The following is a 17,720-nucleotide window of genomic DNA, read 5'->3' as shown; positions in this document are numbered from 1 at the left end:
ATTCTCACTCTCATCTCCAACATTTCCAACCTCTTCCCATCTCAAACTCAATCTCATCAACACACACATCCCATGGCTTCTTTACAAACCGCACCTTTACTCTCTTCGTCTTCTTCTTCTTCTCTAACAACAATCAACGCTTCTCTCCATCTCCCTAACCCTCCACCACCCTCTTATTCCGTCCCAAAACTACCATCAACAACACTGCGCATTCATCAAATTAATGGGTCCAAACACAATATTCCATTAGAGAAGAATGTCGTTACCACACACATATATCAAGATTTATTCAGTCCCACCAACAAATCGAATAACCCCACTGTTCAACTCTACGCAATTCTGGAGGAAGTCGCTGACAGAATTCAAATGCACGCAAACATCGGCGAACAAAGAAACAACTGGAATACTCTTCTTCTTAACTCCGTCAACATCATCACTCTCACTGCCACAGCCATGGCTGGTGTTGCTGCAGCCACCACTGCTGACGCCGGGGCACCGCTTTTGGCCTTGAAACTATCATCCACTCTCTTGTTTTCCGCGGTCACTGGAATGTCACTCATCATGAACAAAATTCAGCCCTCACAACTCGCCGAGGAGCAGCGCAACGCTACAAGGTTGTTTAAACAGCTTCATACCCAGATCCAAACCCTAATCGCAATTGGAAATCCCACAGAGAAAGATGTGAAGAGTTCAATGGAGAAGGTGTTGGCACTCGACAGAGCTTACCCACTTCCCTTGTTGGGAGCCATGCTTGACAAGTTTCCTGCAAAATATGAACCTGCGGTCTGGTGGCCTTCATCTCAGTCCCGGAGAAAAAGTAGAACACAAGAGAGCAAAAGGTCTAACAATGGATGGAGTGAAGAGCTTGAAAAGGAGTTGAGGGAAGTGATGAAAGTGATAAAGAAGAAAGACAGTGAGGATTATGAGAGGCTTGGAAACATAGCGTTGAAGGTGAGCAAGAGTCTTGCAATTGCGGGGCCTTTACTGAGTGGGATAGCAGCAGTGGGGTCTTCGTTTCTGGGGAATGGCTCATTGGCTGCATTAGTGCCTCTCCTCGCTGGCTCCTTGGCTTCAGCGGTTAATGCATTTGAGCACGGTGGCCAAGTGGGCATGGTCTTCGAAATGTACAGAAACTGTGGTGGATTCTTCACACTTTTGGAAGAGACGATTAGGGAGACGCTTGAAGAGAAAGACAGTGAGAAAAGAGAAAACGGTGAGGTATTTGAAATGAAGGTGGCAATCAAGTTGGGAAGAAGCGTTTCGGAGTTGAGACGCCTTGCCTCAAAATCTGCTTCCTGTGGCATGGAAGGTATAGCCGTAGATGAATTCGCCAGCAAGCTCTTCTAATTGGGATTTCATTTCATCTCAAAAGATACCTTTATTCTTTGATTCTTTATTCTTTTGTACAGTCCTCTGACATTGCTTACACATTATTCGTTGAGAATCTGTAGATATATTTGTAAGTACCTTCATGTAATTGACACTCGACAATCGAACTTTAATTCTCACATTTCCTTGTCTTATAACTCAATTAGATGGCAGATATATTGTTATGCATGCGCTTAAGGAATTCAATTTCAAACTATGTAACGCATGAATGGATAGCACGTACGGTATACAAAACAGTATACATACAGTTCGTTCTTTTCGTTCTTTTCGTTCTTTCAAGAGAGAGGATTGCCCGAAAAATTTAACACCAACAAGATTAAATATAAGGGATTCACATCACTCTTGATCCAAAATCTTAAGACAATGAATTTATAAGTCTTGATCCTTATATGATTTTCAACTTTCTCAATTTTACTTTATATAAGACTTAGACTTATACTTAAATTTCCAACAAATACATGAATATCACAGCAGACTTGAATAGCCCGATGAGATCTTCATTCATTTTCCATAACATGATCAAGGCTTTTTCATTACCAATATATAGGTGTTATGTTATATTCTTTGAAAAAAAAAATGAACTATAGGAACATCATGTAAAAGAAAATAACAAAATTCTTCATTAATGATTTTTCAGTGTTGAAGGTCACCTACCACCACAATTTCAAAAGACATTTGTGTTTTTTTTGAAAAAAATTATGAACTTTTAGAATAGTCATGCCCGTTGTATTGAAAATTGAATATGTTAAAGCCAATGCCTGAAATAAAAATCAATAGTATATATAATTATCAAGAAAATTATAACAGTTGCTTTAATGTATGATAAAATTATGATTAGTCCCATGTTATCATGATAGCCTAACTGGGTATGCCAGTGGCTGAAAGTCTTAAACAGACCAAGTCAATGAAATTGGACAGCCATCAATGTCCTTCTTTTCATTTGACCCTTCCCTTTGTTTTGGATAGCGGTTATGAATAAATACTTCGTATCTCATTATTATAAAAAAAAAATCTCTTATTTATAATTAATTTTAATAACAAAAAAAATTAATTATTATAATGATTAATTTATAAATTAAAAGTTATTGATAAATAAATTAGTTTTTAAATTGATCTCTAAATTGATTATAGTGAATTGATTACTAACATTAATTACCAAGATTTTAGTTATTAAAAAAATTTAATCTCTAAATTTATATCTAATTTTGTTACAAATGGCACAAATTTGGAAACTAATTTTTTTGATAGATAAAAACCTTGGTTGATAACTAATGTTAATGTTAGAGAACCATTTAGAAATCAATTCATTGTAATAACTAATTTAGAAATCAATTTAAAAAATATTTTTACCAATAATTTTTAATTTATAAATTAGTATTTAAATTAATTTCTATAATGACTAAATATTTTTTACCCTTAAAATTAATCACTAATAAGAGTTTTTTTAGTGTATATTCATCGACCTACGTGAACATGAACATGAGTTTGGCATCGCATCTACATTTGTGGAGAATGGGTGATTGGCAAGTGTAGTGAAAGAGATAGAAGATGGATAAGTGTTGAAAATGAAGAAAGGTTTAGTGTTAGGGAGAACTGTTTCGTAGCTCAGACAACTCGTCACAAAATCAGTTTCATGTCGGACGGAGGGAATTGTCATGGATGAATGACCCAACATTGTTATGATCATTGAATAAATACAACAAAATCTTTAATCCTTTGCTTCAGATCAATGATTGCTTTTATCATTGAGTAAAAATATCATTGTTATTATATTTAATAAATAAATTTTAAATGATTATATATTTAAATATTATAATTATATATAATAACTTACGATCAATATAAAGTATTTTCTATTTAGATGTTACTTAGAATTAGTTTATAATACTTTTATATATATTAGTTAGTTATTTTTAACAATTTTTAGATCTTTTAATATTTTGAATTTTCTTTTTATGTCTCTGAATCTTTGAACGTTTATGAACTGTCTATTGTGTGAAAATTTCTAAAAGGTTTTATGTTAAATCAAAATTGTAAATATTTCTATTAAAAAAACATTAAATATAACGATAGTTTCTACTACAATCATCGTTATATAACAAATGAAACATAATTATGATCTTAATAGTCATGATTTTTAGAATATTTTTTTAATATTAATGCATTATAACTGTTATGGTTTTGAAAAATTATATTTCTTTATTATCTTTAGAAATTTTTTAACGAAGAATTTTAAAGCGTTGTGGTTTTTATGTAAATGGACGACAATTATCTTATCTGTCATCGTTTTTCTCATACTTTTAACGATGATGAACGACATACCAAGAATCGTGGTAATATGTCTATTTTAACTTTCATGAAAAATCATATTATAGTATTCGTTTATTTCCTTTCTTTTTTTGTTATTATTTCATTGCAGTTTTAAAATTTTTGGATATTGGCTAATATATCATATCCACTGTTACATGTATAAATACAAGTAATTTGTCACTTCTTCATTATAATGTTCAAGTAAACTATTTTTTTATTGTTTTATAATGCGATCAATTGTCATTTTCCACCACATCACAAAACCTCTAAGTTTAGAGATCAGCTCTCCCTTTCACAGTATGTAATAATTTTTTCCTACAAATGTAGAACGTTTTCGGATTTTCTTCCTACACTTCTCAGTTTTTCTTACTACACCCCACAAGTATATTTGATTGAAAAAATATTTCTTTTGAATCCTTGTACAAAATGTTATCCAAAATATATTAAAATTTCTAGCCAAATCTAAATAATAAGCAAGGAACTTAAAAATGTCGTGGAATGAATCATTCAAAACAATGTTAAACACATTTTTACAATAGAATGATCAAATTCCATTGGAATGACCATTTTGTGATAAAAGACATTTTAAAAGTGTGTAAAATAAACATTACTAACATAATTTCAAATAAGGTATTCTCTGTATATAACATTTTCAATGTTCTAAATATATTAAAAATTAAAGATAAATTTTAAAAATACAAGATGTACTGCAAAGTTGAACCAAAATTCTAATGTCTCTCTACAAATCTAAAATAAATATTCTTCTCATTTAAATTGTCATCACTTAAATGATGTTAGTGTTTGGAATAATCAAATGTGAGTTAAAAGTCTCACATTGGATAAAAAAGAGAAAGCTAAACTAAAGATACATAACACCATCCATTATTTTAAGGTTATGAGGTTAAAGTGGTGTCAAAGATTTTATATGTGACTATGAATATAACCCATATATGAAAAAAATATATATAAACTCAACGGTTAATATCCTTTGTTCACACATTTTTCTTAAAAACATTAATTTGAAAAAAAAAATAATATTTTATAGTAAAATACAACCCAAAATTATAATTATAATTTTTAATCACGGTCATATTTTGTTTGTAGAGTTTCTATTTTTCTTGTTTACTTTTTTTTATATTTCTCATTACTATTAAAATTTTCAATATTTCGTAGTTTTCTTATAAATGTGTTAAAAAAGTTTAAAAAAATATTATTTTTTTATATTTTAATTGGTAGGTAATTATTTTATAAATAATTATTTTTTATAAATTTATAAAATTCGTTAGTATTTTCTATAAACAATAATTTCTTACAAATATTCTTTTATAATAAAATGTATAAATATTTCTTACAGAAACTTTTCAAAATAAAATTTGTAGAGAAAATATGAGATTTTTTAGAATAGGACTTTGAATTATAGGAGATAACTTTGAATTTTATTCATCTGTTTTTGTTTCCCTTTACACATATTCTTTCATATTCCTTCTTTTTAACCAAACAAAAGAGAGAGCAGTGCCTACAGTAAAACATCATATTTTCAACCTCTCAACTTATAAAGGGAGCACTTTTGTTGAGTAGCATCTCAATTCTGAGTACAGTGACGATCATCAAAGCAATGAAAACCAGCACAGAGACCATACATATAACCAGCATTAACCAAGGGGCCATTCCACTTTTCACATCTTCAGCATATTCCCCACAAGCCAGACCAAGGAAGGTTAAAGGGAATGAATACAGCCACCATGTCACGTTCAACCTCTTTATCGATTTCTTGAACATGGCTGGTCTGCAAGCCTGCATTCAACAACAAACCTTGACTCCTTCATTACCATCAAACAGATTAAAACAAACAAAGATATATAAAAGATTGGAATATCAGAAAAGAACCTGAGACATAAAAAGGAAAAAGGACAGAAAGAGGAGCATCTTTGATGGGGTGACAAAAGCACCCAAGATGGATTTCCAGGCTAAACTTGCCATGCTTGGTGCAGCGAAAAACAAGAAGTAAGCTGGTCTTAGCACTGTGGGAAACTGGTTTCCACTTTTCTGACGCTGATATAGAGTTATGAATATAACCAAATAGAATACCGATCCAATTGAGAACATTACCACTGCACTCTCTTTCCAACCAATTTCTGCAATAACTCGAGCAGACACCAAGTTCCCTATAACCGAAACCTGGCTAGTAGGGTTTGCCACAATCGAGAGAAACCTCCTTTTAGTTGTGAACCATTGTCCATAAAGTTTAACATCAATGACCAATATCATAAAGGAAAAAGCCAGACAAAGAGCTCGGTAACAGGGAGTTGTATGAAGAATCATGGGTGCAGATTGAAGCATGAGAAGCCAAGAGATCCAAGGAGCGTACATGCAGTTCACTCCAATATAGTGTGAGAACTCCTCTTTCACCATATCAAAGTGAAAGATGCACTTGAGGACATAAAGTAAAGATAAAGTTGTGGCAATGAACAGTGCGACGCACCAAAGTAGTAGAAATGCAAAGGATGGCATGAAATTGAATCCGTGCCAGAGAGAGTACGAGTCCTTGTTGTGTTTACTCAGACTCTTCCACAGCAAAGCTTGTGCACCGAACGAAAGGCATATGAAAAAGTAACCAACATGGATCTTGGTCAAGATTGGTAACCGTGAATGTGATGGCTTGGTGATCTCGTTGTTTGTATTGTTCATGGAACCACCTTCGATTGCATCAACTGCTTCATTGATCTCAGTTTCACCCTTCATATTGCTATGCCACTGATTTTGGAATGTAACATGTCTCACGCACTTCCAGCTCCAGGGATTATATAGTGGAAGGATCGGAACTAAACCCTCATCAATGCATAATGTCTGAACCTGATGAGGACAAATATCCAATTTTATAAATTAATTGGTATGGATAAGTAGTTACCTTTCATTTTCTCCTACTTGTCTTTTTCTAAATATTAAAGTATTTATAATTTATTTACTATTTTATTTCAAAATTTATATTTTAATAATTTTTTTTATTATTTGAGATAAAAAAGAAGAAAGAATATATATAAATATATATATATATATATATATATATTGTTAAGGGATAGCAAAATAGATTTAGTAAATAATAAATTTGGTTAAGATAGAATTTCTAACTTAATTTTGACGATATTAAAATTTTAAATCTAATTTAATTTTACAAAATCAACGCGTTTGCAATTATTTATATACTATAAACTTAACTTATCAATAGTCAATATAAAATCTCGATATTATTTCAATATTATAATTTTAATAATATTTTTTTATAAATTTTATTTTTTATAACAGTATGTTTATAAATATTCAGATTAGTATCATTATCCGATTAAAAAAAACAGAAATTAAACATAAATGTTACATTTTGTGAAATGTTAAAAACAAAAATAAATATAAGTTTTTCGGTGGAAGAAAAAGAAAAATTTTCTCAAAACCCACTTTACACATACTTAGTGCTAAGTTGACGAGTTTCCAATTTTGGAGTGGCTGTATTAGGTATATATTAGGTAATAAGATACATTAATATTTTAATGAGAAAAAACTAAGGAAGGTCGTGATATATGTATGCATTCAAATTAAGTGGGTCGTTAAGGCATACTTTAACTAATAAATGCTCACTTCGTTTTAAAGAGTCTTACTTTTACAACACCCCAGATTCCAAGTTTTAAATTTAATCTTACTGTAGTTATTATGTCAGAAAATAAAAAGTTATGTTGGTCATGAGTTTATAAAAGCTTTCATTTTGTAATTAGTTTTCAGCATAAAGTTACTGAAAGGTACATTTTTTTTTAATTTTTTTTTATAAATAACTTTGATGGAAATAGTAGGGGTAGTGGAGAAAGCTAGCTTCTTATCCTAACCATAGAGCATAACATTTCAAATTCCTAATCACATTTCACTTACATTATGTGCACATTATCAAGCATTTTGGCCTTCTATCTTTGCATAATAACCCCCTTTTCATTAATTCTAATTACATAATATGTTCAAATCTGCCTGTAACTTTTAGGTGCAGTCCATGAGTGTGTTAATTAGTGGTAATTTGAAGTGATTGATTAATTACAATTCACTTTACTTTAGTGGCAAAGAGTAAGAAAGACATAAGAAAAATTACAGCAATTTGGTGTTTAAATAGTATTTAAATGATTCATGAGTTAAAGAGGATCTTTACAAATTATAATGAATGAATAGCAAGATGGATAGTGGGAACCAACTAGCCATCTTGCAAGGGATAAAATATGTAACCCAACCCAACCATTAGTGGGGATTTGACTAAATCTATAAAACAAATGTGCCTTTGTTATCTTTCTGTTTCCCTTTCAATAAATTGCCAAAAAGTTTATACATACAAAATCTTTTTGCTGCTACTTTACTCACCACTGGATTCCAATACTTGTCTTCAAAAAATGAATGTGACCCTTTCATGTTCCCAAGAGGGTACTTGAAAAGTTTAATTACAACTCAAGGAAAGGACTAAAATTAAAACTCAATGGGTTTAAAAATAGAATAGATCTGTTATATTCCGATCATTAACCAAAATATTTGTAAGTGTTTTCAGATTATATAAATGAAGGTTAATTCAAAAATATATATTAAATTGTCATTAAATATCCAGGTAATTTAAAAATAATTAAAGTTTAAAAGCAATAATTTTGGTTTAAATTTAATGAAAGACGGTGGACGATAAGAAAGCAGCCAAAATAAAATAGTCATATCAAAAACATCCAAATACATGTGCTTTGAAAAGGTTTGATGTGTTTGACAGAACATGAATATGTAGATATATAGAATACATTTTTAACTTACACTAACTTCCCATCGATTGATATTGAAGCACATAATTCACATAACAATTCATAACATTAGTCCAGTAACATTAAAATTTTTGTATGTCGTTTGTCACTTAAAGCAACACAATGTAATTTGATATCTTACACACTATACTCCGATTTTCAGGTGTTTTCTTATCATTAAAATACTATTAAATATGCATAATTTACATAAAAAATAATATTTGTATTAAAAATTATAATTTACAATAACTCAGATAAATTTTTATTTATAATAATACTAATATATATTATATATAATATATAATATATTATCGAATCAGACATATAGAACACAATCATTATACCTTAAATAAATAAATTAACTATAAATCTAATGTTAATAGTGATTAACTATAAATCTTACGCTTGATTGTAGGACGTTCCATATGGAACCCTTCAAAAATATAGGTACGTCACTCATGTTGTGCGCTCACCGTATTCTTTAATAAAAGGCGAAAGTATAATTCGCTTTGAACATACAACGTCACTACGAACAGTTTCTAACGAGAGTTTTTATATATATATATATATATATATATATATATATATATATATATATATATATATATATATATATATATATATATATATATATATATATATATATATATATATATATATATATCGTTAGAAATAGTTCAAGTATAAATCAAAATTTTATATTGGATAAAATAGACAAAATTAAACACTAAAAATAAAGTTCTATAACATCATTGTCTTAAGATTTTGGAATAAAAATTGTATCAAATAATTTATATACGTGTAAAATTAGTGTTATATACATACATACATATATATATATATATATATATATATATATATATATATATATATATATATATATATATATATATATATATATATATATATATATATATATATATAATATATATATATATATATATATATATATATATCGTTGGAAATAGTTCAAGTATAAATCAAAATTTTACATTGGATAAAATAGACAAAATTAAACACTATATAAGAATAAAGTTCTATAACATCATTGTCTTAAGATTTTGGAATAAAAATTGTATCAAATAATTTATATACGTGTAAAACTAGTGTTATATATATATATATATATATATATATATATATATATATATATATATATATATATATATATATATATATATATATATATATATATGAAATTTTCATATATTTTTTTATTTATTAATCAATGTGGGATTTAACCGTGCTTGACCAGATATTTGTATTTACTTCGTTCCATAAGGTCAATTCTTTTCTAGTCATCTTAAATGGGATATAGATAATGATACATTTTGTGCTGTGATTCTTTTGTACATTTTCTCCAATCCAACTAATCTTGATGCAGTTGTTGGGAAATCTTCAAGAAAGCTACAACATATGATCTAAAGTGAGAACTGAGTGCTGTAACATAACTTCTTGTATGTGCTATGTACAGAAATAACACATTATACACCACTCGTAATGGAAATAAAAAAATGACGCCCTACATCTTCAACACCACCATTTAGGTTGGAAAGACATTATTTACATATTGTGAAACTTGATTGAGTTTTTTTAAGGGTAAAACTAGTTTAAGGTTCACAATTCAGAGGCATACAAATTTTCAGAAAAAACAGCTAGTTAAAGTTAAGCTCGCCATTGCTAGATGTTTCTTCTCTTAAAGATGAAACCCAATAACCAAAATAAGCCAAAATTGCTCCCATAAAACAATAATTACTATCAAGCTATATGAGTAGAATAAAAAAAATCATTGGTAAATAGTTGTCCTTTATGATTAGAAAAAATCTATATTTTACTCGAGATATTTAATCTATTTCTTTTTATATGATTTTAAGTGTTTAAAATTAATTAGTCACTAACCATCATTTGTATTTGCATAATAAGTCTCTTACATTTACCTTATAAGTCAAATAAATATATTTAATCAAAATCACTAATACAATCCATACTTGTTTGGATTTGGCCCAATCTAACTTACTTGGACCTAAATTGGCCTAAATTAATTTGGACTTATCCTAATAACTTTTCATGACTTCGGCCTAATTCAACTTGATCTATCATAATTTGGTTACAACTTAACGCGTGTACTTGATAGATGTGAATCCAACCTAGACTAAGCCTTTGTCATTCCAACTTAACTTAATCCAACCTAAGATTACTTAATCCAAATGGGTGATACTCAAATCAACGCGACAAAGTACAATATGACTTGGCATGATCTGAACTACTTAACTTGGATCTAGTTGACTTGGGTTGAACTTATCTCAACCCGCATGACATGATCCCAAGACTTAAACTAACTTGACCTAAATTAGATTCAACCTAACTTTGTGTAACCTAAATTTATCTTAACTAGTTTGACATAATCTCATCGTAACCTAACTTGAACTATGTCTGACCATTCTTATTCATATTATCATGATTTGTATTTGAATTGAGTAAATATTTTTATAACTATAAAGAATTTTTCAAGTAATTATTATTTTTATTTTTAAATAATTATTCTCAAATTGAAATCAAAAGAAGCAAAGGAAGCAGAAGATAGAGACAATGGTTGACGACGATGAATGCAGTGTCGATCACGTTAAAGCAGGAGTCCGAGACGTGACATGAAGGCCATTAGTGCAACGGTGGGTGAAGATGGTGAAACTAGCGTCAGCGACAACTACCTCAGTGCTGCCATGGCTGATGACAAATTTTGCTTTTATTCTCTTTATTTCCGTTGTTCATGTCAGACAACCACCTTTAAAATCATACATGAAACCAATTTTTACGTATCGCTACATTTAAAATCAATTGTAAAACTAATTTTCCGATCCTTATTTACTATCAAACCAAACAAAACCTGAAAGTTATTTTTTATCTACGACGTAAAAAACTAAAACTAGAAAATATAATGTACTCAAGTGGATTGTAGAAATATTCCCACTAAAAATAGGAAATTAACAAAAATTATAAGAAAAAAATGAGCATTAAAAGGTAAAATTTTAAACTTAAATTTCAAATCAGATATCCGTAAATATTGAGACAAGAAACATTAACAAAAAATCTATATATCATTAATTTTAAATCCAAATCTTTATGATATTACATAAATTATAAAATATTAATTTAAGTGACAAGTTTCTCTAATCAACTATATATATATAGGTTAACACAACGATGGTATATTTAAATGCCTTCAATCTTAAAATATGATGAGATCAGAGGTGAATTTTGATCCTGTATTATCTTCTGATGATATCTTTAGATTTTGGCTGTTAAAAGGTTTGACACAATTGGTTTCTCAACAGGATCATCATCACTATTTGTAGTTGTAGTTGTCTATATCTTTATCAAGATATCTGGAAAATCATCTTTAAGTTAGGATCAAGACATTACTCATTATTAAATTTACATGAATTGATTAGTTGCAACTAAAGTTCCAGAGTTCTAAAGATACTTGGATAGGATTACATACCTAATTTAAATACCTAATTTTAAAGCTGACTGCTCCGTTTTCTGCTTTATCTACATAACATTCCCATTTTGTCTTTGTTTTAGATGAGCCTTGCTTTGTTATTTTAGAGAGAACTAAGGAGGGATCATGAGAACTAAAATATTCAACTAAACATGCATAGTCACAGTTCGGAGCGTGCTATGGGCTTATGCCACAGATACATATGTTAAGCTACATTATGAAACATCCAAAGTATATAACATTCATATAAACACGTACAAGCCAGAAGTTTAGGTCCATTAAATAGAGCAAGGATCGCCATATTCTGATAATCACTTTACGCTGCTTCAGCAAATCCCACTCTTTGATTACCAAAATCAAATACTGTATGATATGGCCCCATGAAGACGTCCCCAAGGATCCTGCATTAACGTAGATCCCATTGAGTGAGAATCAAATCAGACGAATTACAATCCAAAAAGACAACAGAGAATAAAAAAAATAAGAGGTAAATGTCATGGCGCTAGTTGAAGAAATTTTGCGTACCAGAGAGGGCCACGAGGAGGTGCAATATCTATAGCAGTAAAGCCACTAATGCACTGAGCCACAGGGCCTTCACCCACTTTGAGTATGTACTGAATAAACCAAATAGAAACTGAATGAGGACACGAGAATATTCGTGCAAAAAATTTATGCAACTCCCCCCACATCAAATTATGAGCACGGTATAGACCGATCCTTACGTGTAAGTTTTATTCCTGTTAACCTTTTTTTTCTTTTTCCAAATCGTTCCCTAGATGACCGGAGGTTAGAAACAACTTCATATATCAACTAATCCAAGAGTACAACTTTTTTTCTTTTTGCTCTGATGTTAACCTTATACTTGTCGATGTGAAATTATTAGTCATTCAATCAACAAATTAAAAAAAAAAAAAAAAAAGAGGAAATCCTGCGGCCAGAAGATTTAGTTAATGAGTTTATGTGTGGGCGCCACATAATATATTCCTTCTATATGAAGATCATGGGAATAACATCAATGGAGATTTGAGTTTAGGGATTAAATTACCGTAAAATTTTATTACAAAAAAGCTATAGATTAACGCTGTTTACAATTAATGGAGCTCCCCTAACTTCCTACCTGATGTGGATTATATATATTGGGAGACTAAAGTTGATGTCAATTCTTTGGAGGATCAGATTGATTTCACATGTATACTGGTGGATCAAATTAGGTGTTTACTCGTAGTAAATGTCAATTTATTGGAGGAAGAGATTGATGCCAAATGTGCTTCGGACAAATGTACTTACTACCCATATGTTGGTGTTAGATGACAGAAGAAGAATCACATAATCCCATTCTGATAAACCATTTGACTAGTAAATAATTGTTAGTCTAACATTACTCTATGGAAAACAAGGCATCAATATTTCTTTACGTAAAGTTATGAAATTGCAATTGAGCTGATGTAACAAGGTTTAGCTTGAATTCTGTTCTTAATTTTATTTTTCTATAAAATGGTGTCTCCTATTACTCTTAACTCCTAACGTTCTGAATTTATCTTGTTTTCATTAAATAAAATTCGGTTAAGTGATCAGTCATAAAAAAAAATTAAAGCAACCAATCAGGTTTTAGCCTGAGGAAATCTTACCTCCTCTGGGCGAAGGTCAAAAGTTCTTCCACCAATAGTAAAGGACACTACAGGTAATGAAGAGATATCCCCGCAGCCAACAGAAGATTCTCCCATCGGGCTTGGCATTTTATCGCAAAGCTGCAACATCGTCATGAACCTATGAATCAAGAGGTGCGGAAAGATGCTTGAATAGCAAAATTAAGAGAACCGACTCACTTGATTGACGTAGCTTAGTATCTGATCCTGTGTCTGATTTCGGCTGAGCTGGTTCTGCACCCAAACAACCGCCATCTCACACGCAGAACAACCAGCATCATGAAGACCACCAGATGATTTTCTTGCATTCTCATCCACAACGCTCTCTATGCCCATACTGGGGTGGGGGATGAACAAATAATAAAATGGAAATCATGTGTTAAAATATTAAAGTATTTAAATAAAAAATTGCAAAAGACTCAAAGGAGCAAGAATGTTTTCAGGACTTACTCAACACCACGAGTCCCATCAAAGGTGCACAATCCAATTTGAGAACAGATCTTCTTCGGCTGTGTCTAAAGTATGTAAAGAAAAAAACATAAGAAAACTTTTAAAAGAATATAAGATCTTTCAAATAGCCATTCGTGACAAAGGGCAAGCTAATAAAAAAAATATGGCAAGAACAAATTACAAATGGTACTCACTTCAGCCAAAAGCAAATTCAATATTGTTTGACCATACTCTGCAACGACGGTCTTGCATTCTTGGCTCATAACTCCAGATGCTCCAATTGCATGGTTTATCATAGTTATTATAGCCTACAGTAACAAAAGCAATAAGGGTTCACAGAAACAAGCTATTGCGAAGCCTTTAGTAGACCTTTTTGCGTATGACAATATAAACAGTGCAATGAGAATTATGAATGTCTAAAATCCCCATAATTGTTGAAATAGGTCATGAACCGACAGAGGAATATCTCATGAGTGCTGTAAGAATTTTAAATTGAAACTAAACAAATATTAGTCAATCTATATCTAGCATTTGTTCATACCGTTGGACCAGCCAATAACGAAGTCCCTGAGTCTGCAATGGCTGCACACCCACCAGCACAATATCCTGAATGACAATTACATCAGCTTAGTCAAAATAAATTGAAACTATAACCAATGCAAAGTATACACCACACGAAGAACACATTATCTAAACGTACCAGTGGGTTTACCACCAATAAGTACATCTCCCATATCAAACTGAAAAAGAAAAGAAAATTAACAAAGAGAAAGGTAACGAAAACATTAAGTACAAAGAAAATAATAACCTGCCAATATCCTTTTCTGGTCACAGGCACATAAGTGTGCTCTCCCTTATAGTGAGCAGGGTCAACACCTCCAAAAACAAGCTCACCCCCTTCCTCTTCCTCTGTTTTGCGGTTTAACCAAAATGAAAATACTGGTTCCTTAATAAGACCTTGTTCAACCATGTTGTACCTGACAGGTAATAAGATAAGATAAACACAAGGTGATTCACTAAACTTTGAATAATAATAAAAAGGGCCGCCTAGTATAAGGCTCTCACTATAGGAAGAGTTGGACCAACTAGGTCTGTGTCAAATAAGCAGCCTTAACTTGCCTTTGCAAGAGGCTGATTCAATCAACTTCTAACAAAATAATGAATAAAATTTAAGTCATAAAAAATACCACACTGGAACAGCATTTCCAACAGATATCTCTTGAAATCCAAGTCCCAGTATGCCATCAAACTTGGCTGCCAAAAATACAACACCTGGCTCCCTAGTTGCTTCGATAAATTCCTGGTGGGAATAAAAAGGCATTCTATTAATTACTAATCAATATATTATGAGAAGTCATCTTATACCCTACTCAATTAAAATAAACATTGATGATCAGCAATACAGCCCTTACCTGGTTCTTTACAACTATGTCACCAACTCTAACATTGTCATAGCTAAAGAAACCAGCAATTGCTCCGGTACCATATTGAATAGCAGCAGCAGTTCCTAAACAACAGCGAGAAAAGTATTGTGTTATAGAGAAAGACATCATCCCAGCATCCTTTCTACATGAGCAAAACAACAAGTGGGCCAAAACAGAGGAACATATAAACACAGGTAACAAACAGATATATTCCACAAACCAAATTGCAATGTCAGAACCTACAGACATCCGAATGTTCTATTACCATTAAGGCCCTAACCATATGCTAGATGGCAAAATTTCAAACTTCATCTCTATCGTTTCGTAGAATATATGTTTGTTCCTATTGGCATAATACAGAGATTGAAAAAATACAAGGATTCAAACTACTCTGAAAAACGAAAGAGTATTTGCCAGCTACTCAATTTTCAAATCTTCAGTTTTTAAATTTATGAAACGAGGGAACTTCCACAAACAGTTTTAGCTCAACCACCGGACTAAAAGAACAAAGTTAACTTGAAAGCGTTATTAGAAATGACGAGGAAGACAAACCATTTCTCCTGTAAGTACTTGATCTGCCGGACCTGTACTTAGCATGGAAGTAGCATGCAAGCTGCACCGAAATGCAAAATTACATGAATAAATACGATGAATGATAGCAATTAAATCTGCTAGATATTCATAAGTGGCAAATTAGACATTAGCGTGTAACGCAAAAAAATTACCGAAAAGGTGCATCTGGATGATGGCACCCACAAATTAGAGCTGCCTGTGTCGAAAATGACAGTGAACTTCTGAGGAGATGTTCCAATGGATATTTCACCATAATACTGAGCATCCAAGTAATTCTTTAAGGCAACAATATCGGTTTCCCCAGTGCCAGCAAAGTTGTTTTGAAGATGAAACTTTCTAATAGAAGCCCGGAAAGAATCATCGTTGGACCCAATTCGAGCAGCAAGCCTGTTGTTAGGGTCCAATTTAATCTTCTTGAGCCCAATCCTACGCAGCCCATCATTGGGTGCACAAGACACAGCAGAAAACAACAGGGTTGTCACAAACAAGCACAACGAGATCACATTCTTGTTGTTCCCCATATTCTCCTATTCAACCAAATTAAGCTTAATAAGAATTGTTACCACGAAAATACTCAAAATTGAAGATGCTTAAAATAATATAATTGACAACAAATAAAAAATAAGAAAGAATAAATAAATAAAAAAGAAGATGAATTTCAAAATATTGTGTCAACTGTCGACCAATAAAAACGATGAAAAAAAACCTAAAAAATGTGATATATAAACAAATACAAAAAATTAAAAAAAGAAAAAAAAAGACTGAAATCCGGACAAGCGTGAATTTTTCCGATGAAACCTAGATAATAGTTTTTTTATTTGTTCTGTTATCCGCAAAAAGAAGGAGAGCAATAGAAAATTGTTTGAATTCGCCTGGTATAAACAGAATACGAAAAGCGATTACTATAATAATAAAGCACAGTTTCCACCGGAGACAAACTGCGCATGAAAGCAGAATTAAACAATAAATAATTAGGTGAAACGAAAAGCGATGAAAGGACAGTGACACCAGCGTGTTAAAACGAGAAGAAACGCAAGATCATTGTAAAATGAGATGAAAGAGTTAATCGAAAAAGACAGAGAAGAAGAATGAGAATGGAGGAATGGGATTACCGATTATATGGAGAAGAGATCGCAGGAGAGAAAAGAAGAGAAATGAGGGAAAGAGAATGAGTTATAAGCAGTTCAGTGGAGAGTGTCTATTTCTCTCACACACACCTTCCTTGCCTATTTTCTGACCTTACCCACTCTTTATTCCTTTCTTTTCGCCCAATGAGAACGCAAAATCAAACAAGGCGGTGCAATCTTTCAATCCCTACCCTCCATTTCCACACGATCCTGACCCTAGATCCTGACCCAGAGAGGGTTTGGTAACCGCAATTAATGAAGAAAAAGAACCAATTTTCTATATTTATCTATGCATGCAGATACGTGGTGGTTTGGGTTTGGAATACGTGGCTTTTTCAGCACGTCACACCTTTTTTTCTGAATTTAGATTTTCTGCTTAGATTTTGTGCCCTCAGATATTTGTCTCAGATACTAATTTTAATATTTTAAAATATATTAAAAAATTGATATATAAATATTAGTGTATTTTAATATTAAATAAAAGACGGCAAAAAAAT

General features: G+C 31.3%; 3 protein-coding genes and 1 non-coding gene across 4 annotated transcripts; 1 reads left to right on the top strand and 3 right to left on the bottom strand.

Annotated features, from left to right (window-relative positions):
- LOC114177259 (probable F-box protein At4g22030) lies at window positions 1-1,510 on the top strand. Its single transcript, XM_028062533.1, has one exon. It carries the CDS (start codon window positions 73-75, stop codon window positions 1,345-1,347), a length of 1,275 nt encoding a protein of 424 aa, XP_027918334.1. The 5' UTR covers window positions 1-72; the 3' UTR covers window positions 1,348-1,510.
- Window positions 1,511-5,116: 3,606 nt separating this feature from the next.
- LOC114178854 (S-type anion channel SLAH4-like) lies at window positions 5,117-6,523 on the bottom strand. Its single transcript, XM_028064976.1, has 2 exons — window positions 5,587-6,523; window positions 5,117-5,493 (listed from the first exon to the last, which is right to left on the bottom strand). Exons 1-2 carry the CDS (start codon window positions 6,439-6,441, stop codon window positions 5,245-5,247), a joined length of 1,104 nt encoding a protein of 367 aa, XP_027920777.1. The 5' UTR covers window positions 6,442-6,523; the 3' UTR covers window positions 5,117-5,244.
- A 2,397-nt stretch (window positions 6,524-8,920) lies between these two features.
- LOC114180028 lies at window positions 8,921-9,033 on the bottom strand. The gene has a single exon (XR_003603605.1). It is a non-coding gene; the product is annotated as a U5 spliceosomal RNA (small nuclear RNA).
- A 3,094-nt stretch (window positions 9,034-12,127) lies between these two features.
- Window positions 12,128-17,453, bottom strand: LOC114178140 (aspartic proteinase-like). Its single transcript, XM_028063871.1, has 14 exons — window positions 17,209-17,453; window positions 16,249-16,623; window positions 16,076-16,136; window positions 15,512-15,606; window positions 15,287-15,399; window positions 14,908-15,076; window positions 14,800-14,839; window positions 14,641-14,705; window positions 14,294-14,407; window positions 14,100-14,164; window positions 13,830-13,986; window positions 13,632-13,751; window positions 12,529-12,617; window positions 12,128-12,404 (listed from the first exon to the last, which is right to left on the bottom strand). The coding sequence occupies exons 2-14, from the start codon at window positions 16,615-16,617 to the stop codon at window positions 12,320-12,322; spliced, it is 1,542 nt and encodes a 513-aa protein (XP_027919672.1). The 5' UTR covers window positions 16,618-16,623; window positions 17,209-17,453; the 3' UTR covers window positions 12,128-12,319.
- Between the last annotated feature and the right edge of the window lie 267 nt (window positions 17,454-17,720).

The sequence above is a fragment of the Vigna unguiculata genome, chromosome 3 (assembly GCF_004118075.2).
Source record: "Vigna unguiculata cultivar IT97K-499-35 chromosome 3, ASM411807v1, whole genome shotgun sequence".
Classification (NCBI taxonomy): Eukaryota; Viridiplantae; Streptophyta; class Magnoliopsida; order Fabales; family Fabaceae; genus Vigna; species Vigna unguiculata.
The sequence above is the reverse complement of the archived record's forward strand: the minus strand, read 5'-3'. Positions and strand labels throughout refer to the sequence as shown.

Bases quoted from the DNA above. Each gene is read 5' to 3' on its own strand.
- LOC114177259 (XM_028062533.1), top strand. From the start codon at position 73: ATGGCTTCTTTACAAACCGCACCTTTACTCTCTTCGTCTTCTTCTTCT.
- LOC114178854 (XM_028064976.1), bottom strand. From the start codon at position 6,441: ATGAAGGGTGAAACTGAGATCAATGAAGCAGTTGATGCAATCGAAGGT. The intron at 5,494-5,586 runs GTTCTTTTCTGA...TGTTGAATGCAG, and splicing joins TTTTCCTTTTTATGTCTCAG to GCTTGCAGACCAGCCATGTT.
- LOC114178140 (XM_028063871.1), bottom strand. From the start codon at position 16,617: ATGGGGAACAACAAGAATGTGATCTCGTTGTGCTTGTTTGTGACAACC. The intron at 15,077-15,286 runs GTATTTTTTATG...ATTACCTGTCAG, and splicing joins GGAAATGCTGTTCCAGTGTG to GTACAACATGGTTGAACAAG. The intron at 12,618-13,631 runs GTAAGATTTCCT...TGGTTTATTCAG, and splicing joins TTGACCTTCGCCCAGAGGAG to TACATACTCAAAGTGGGTGA.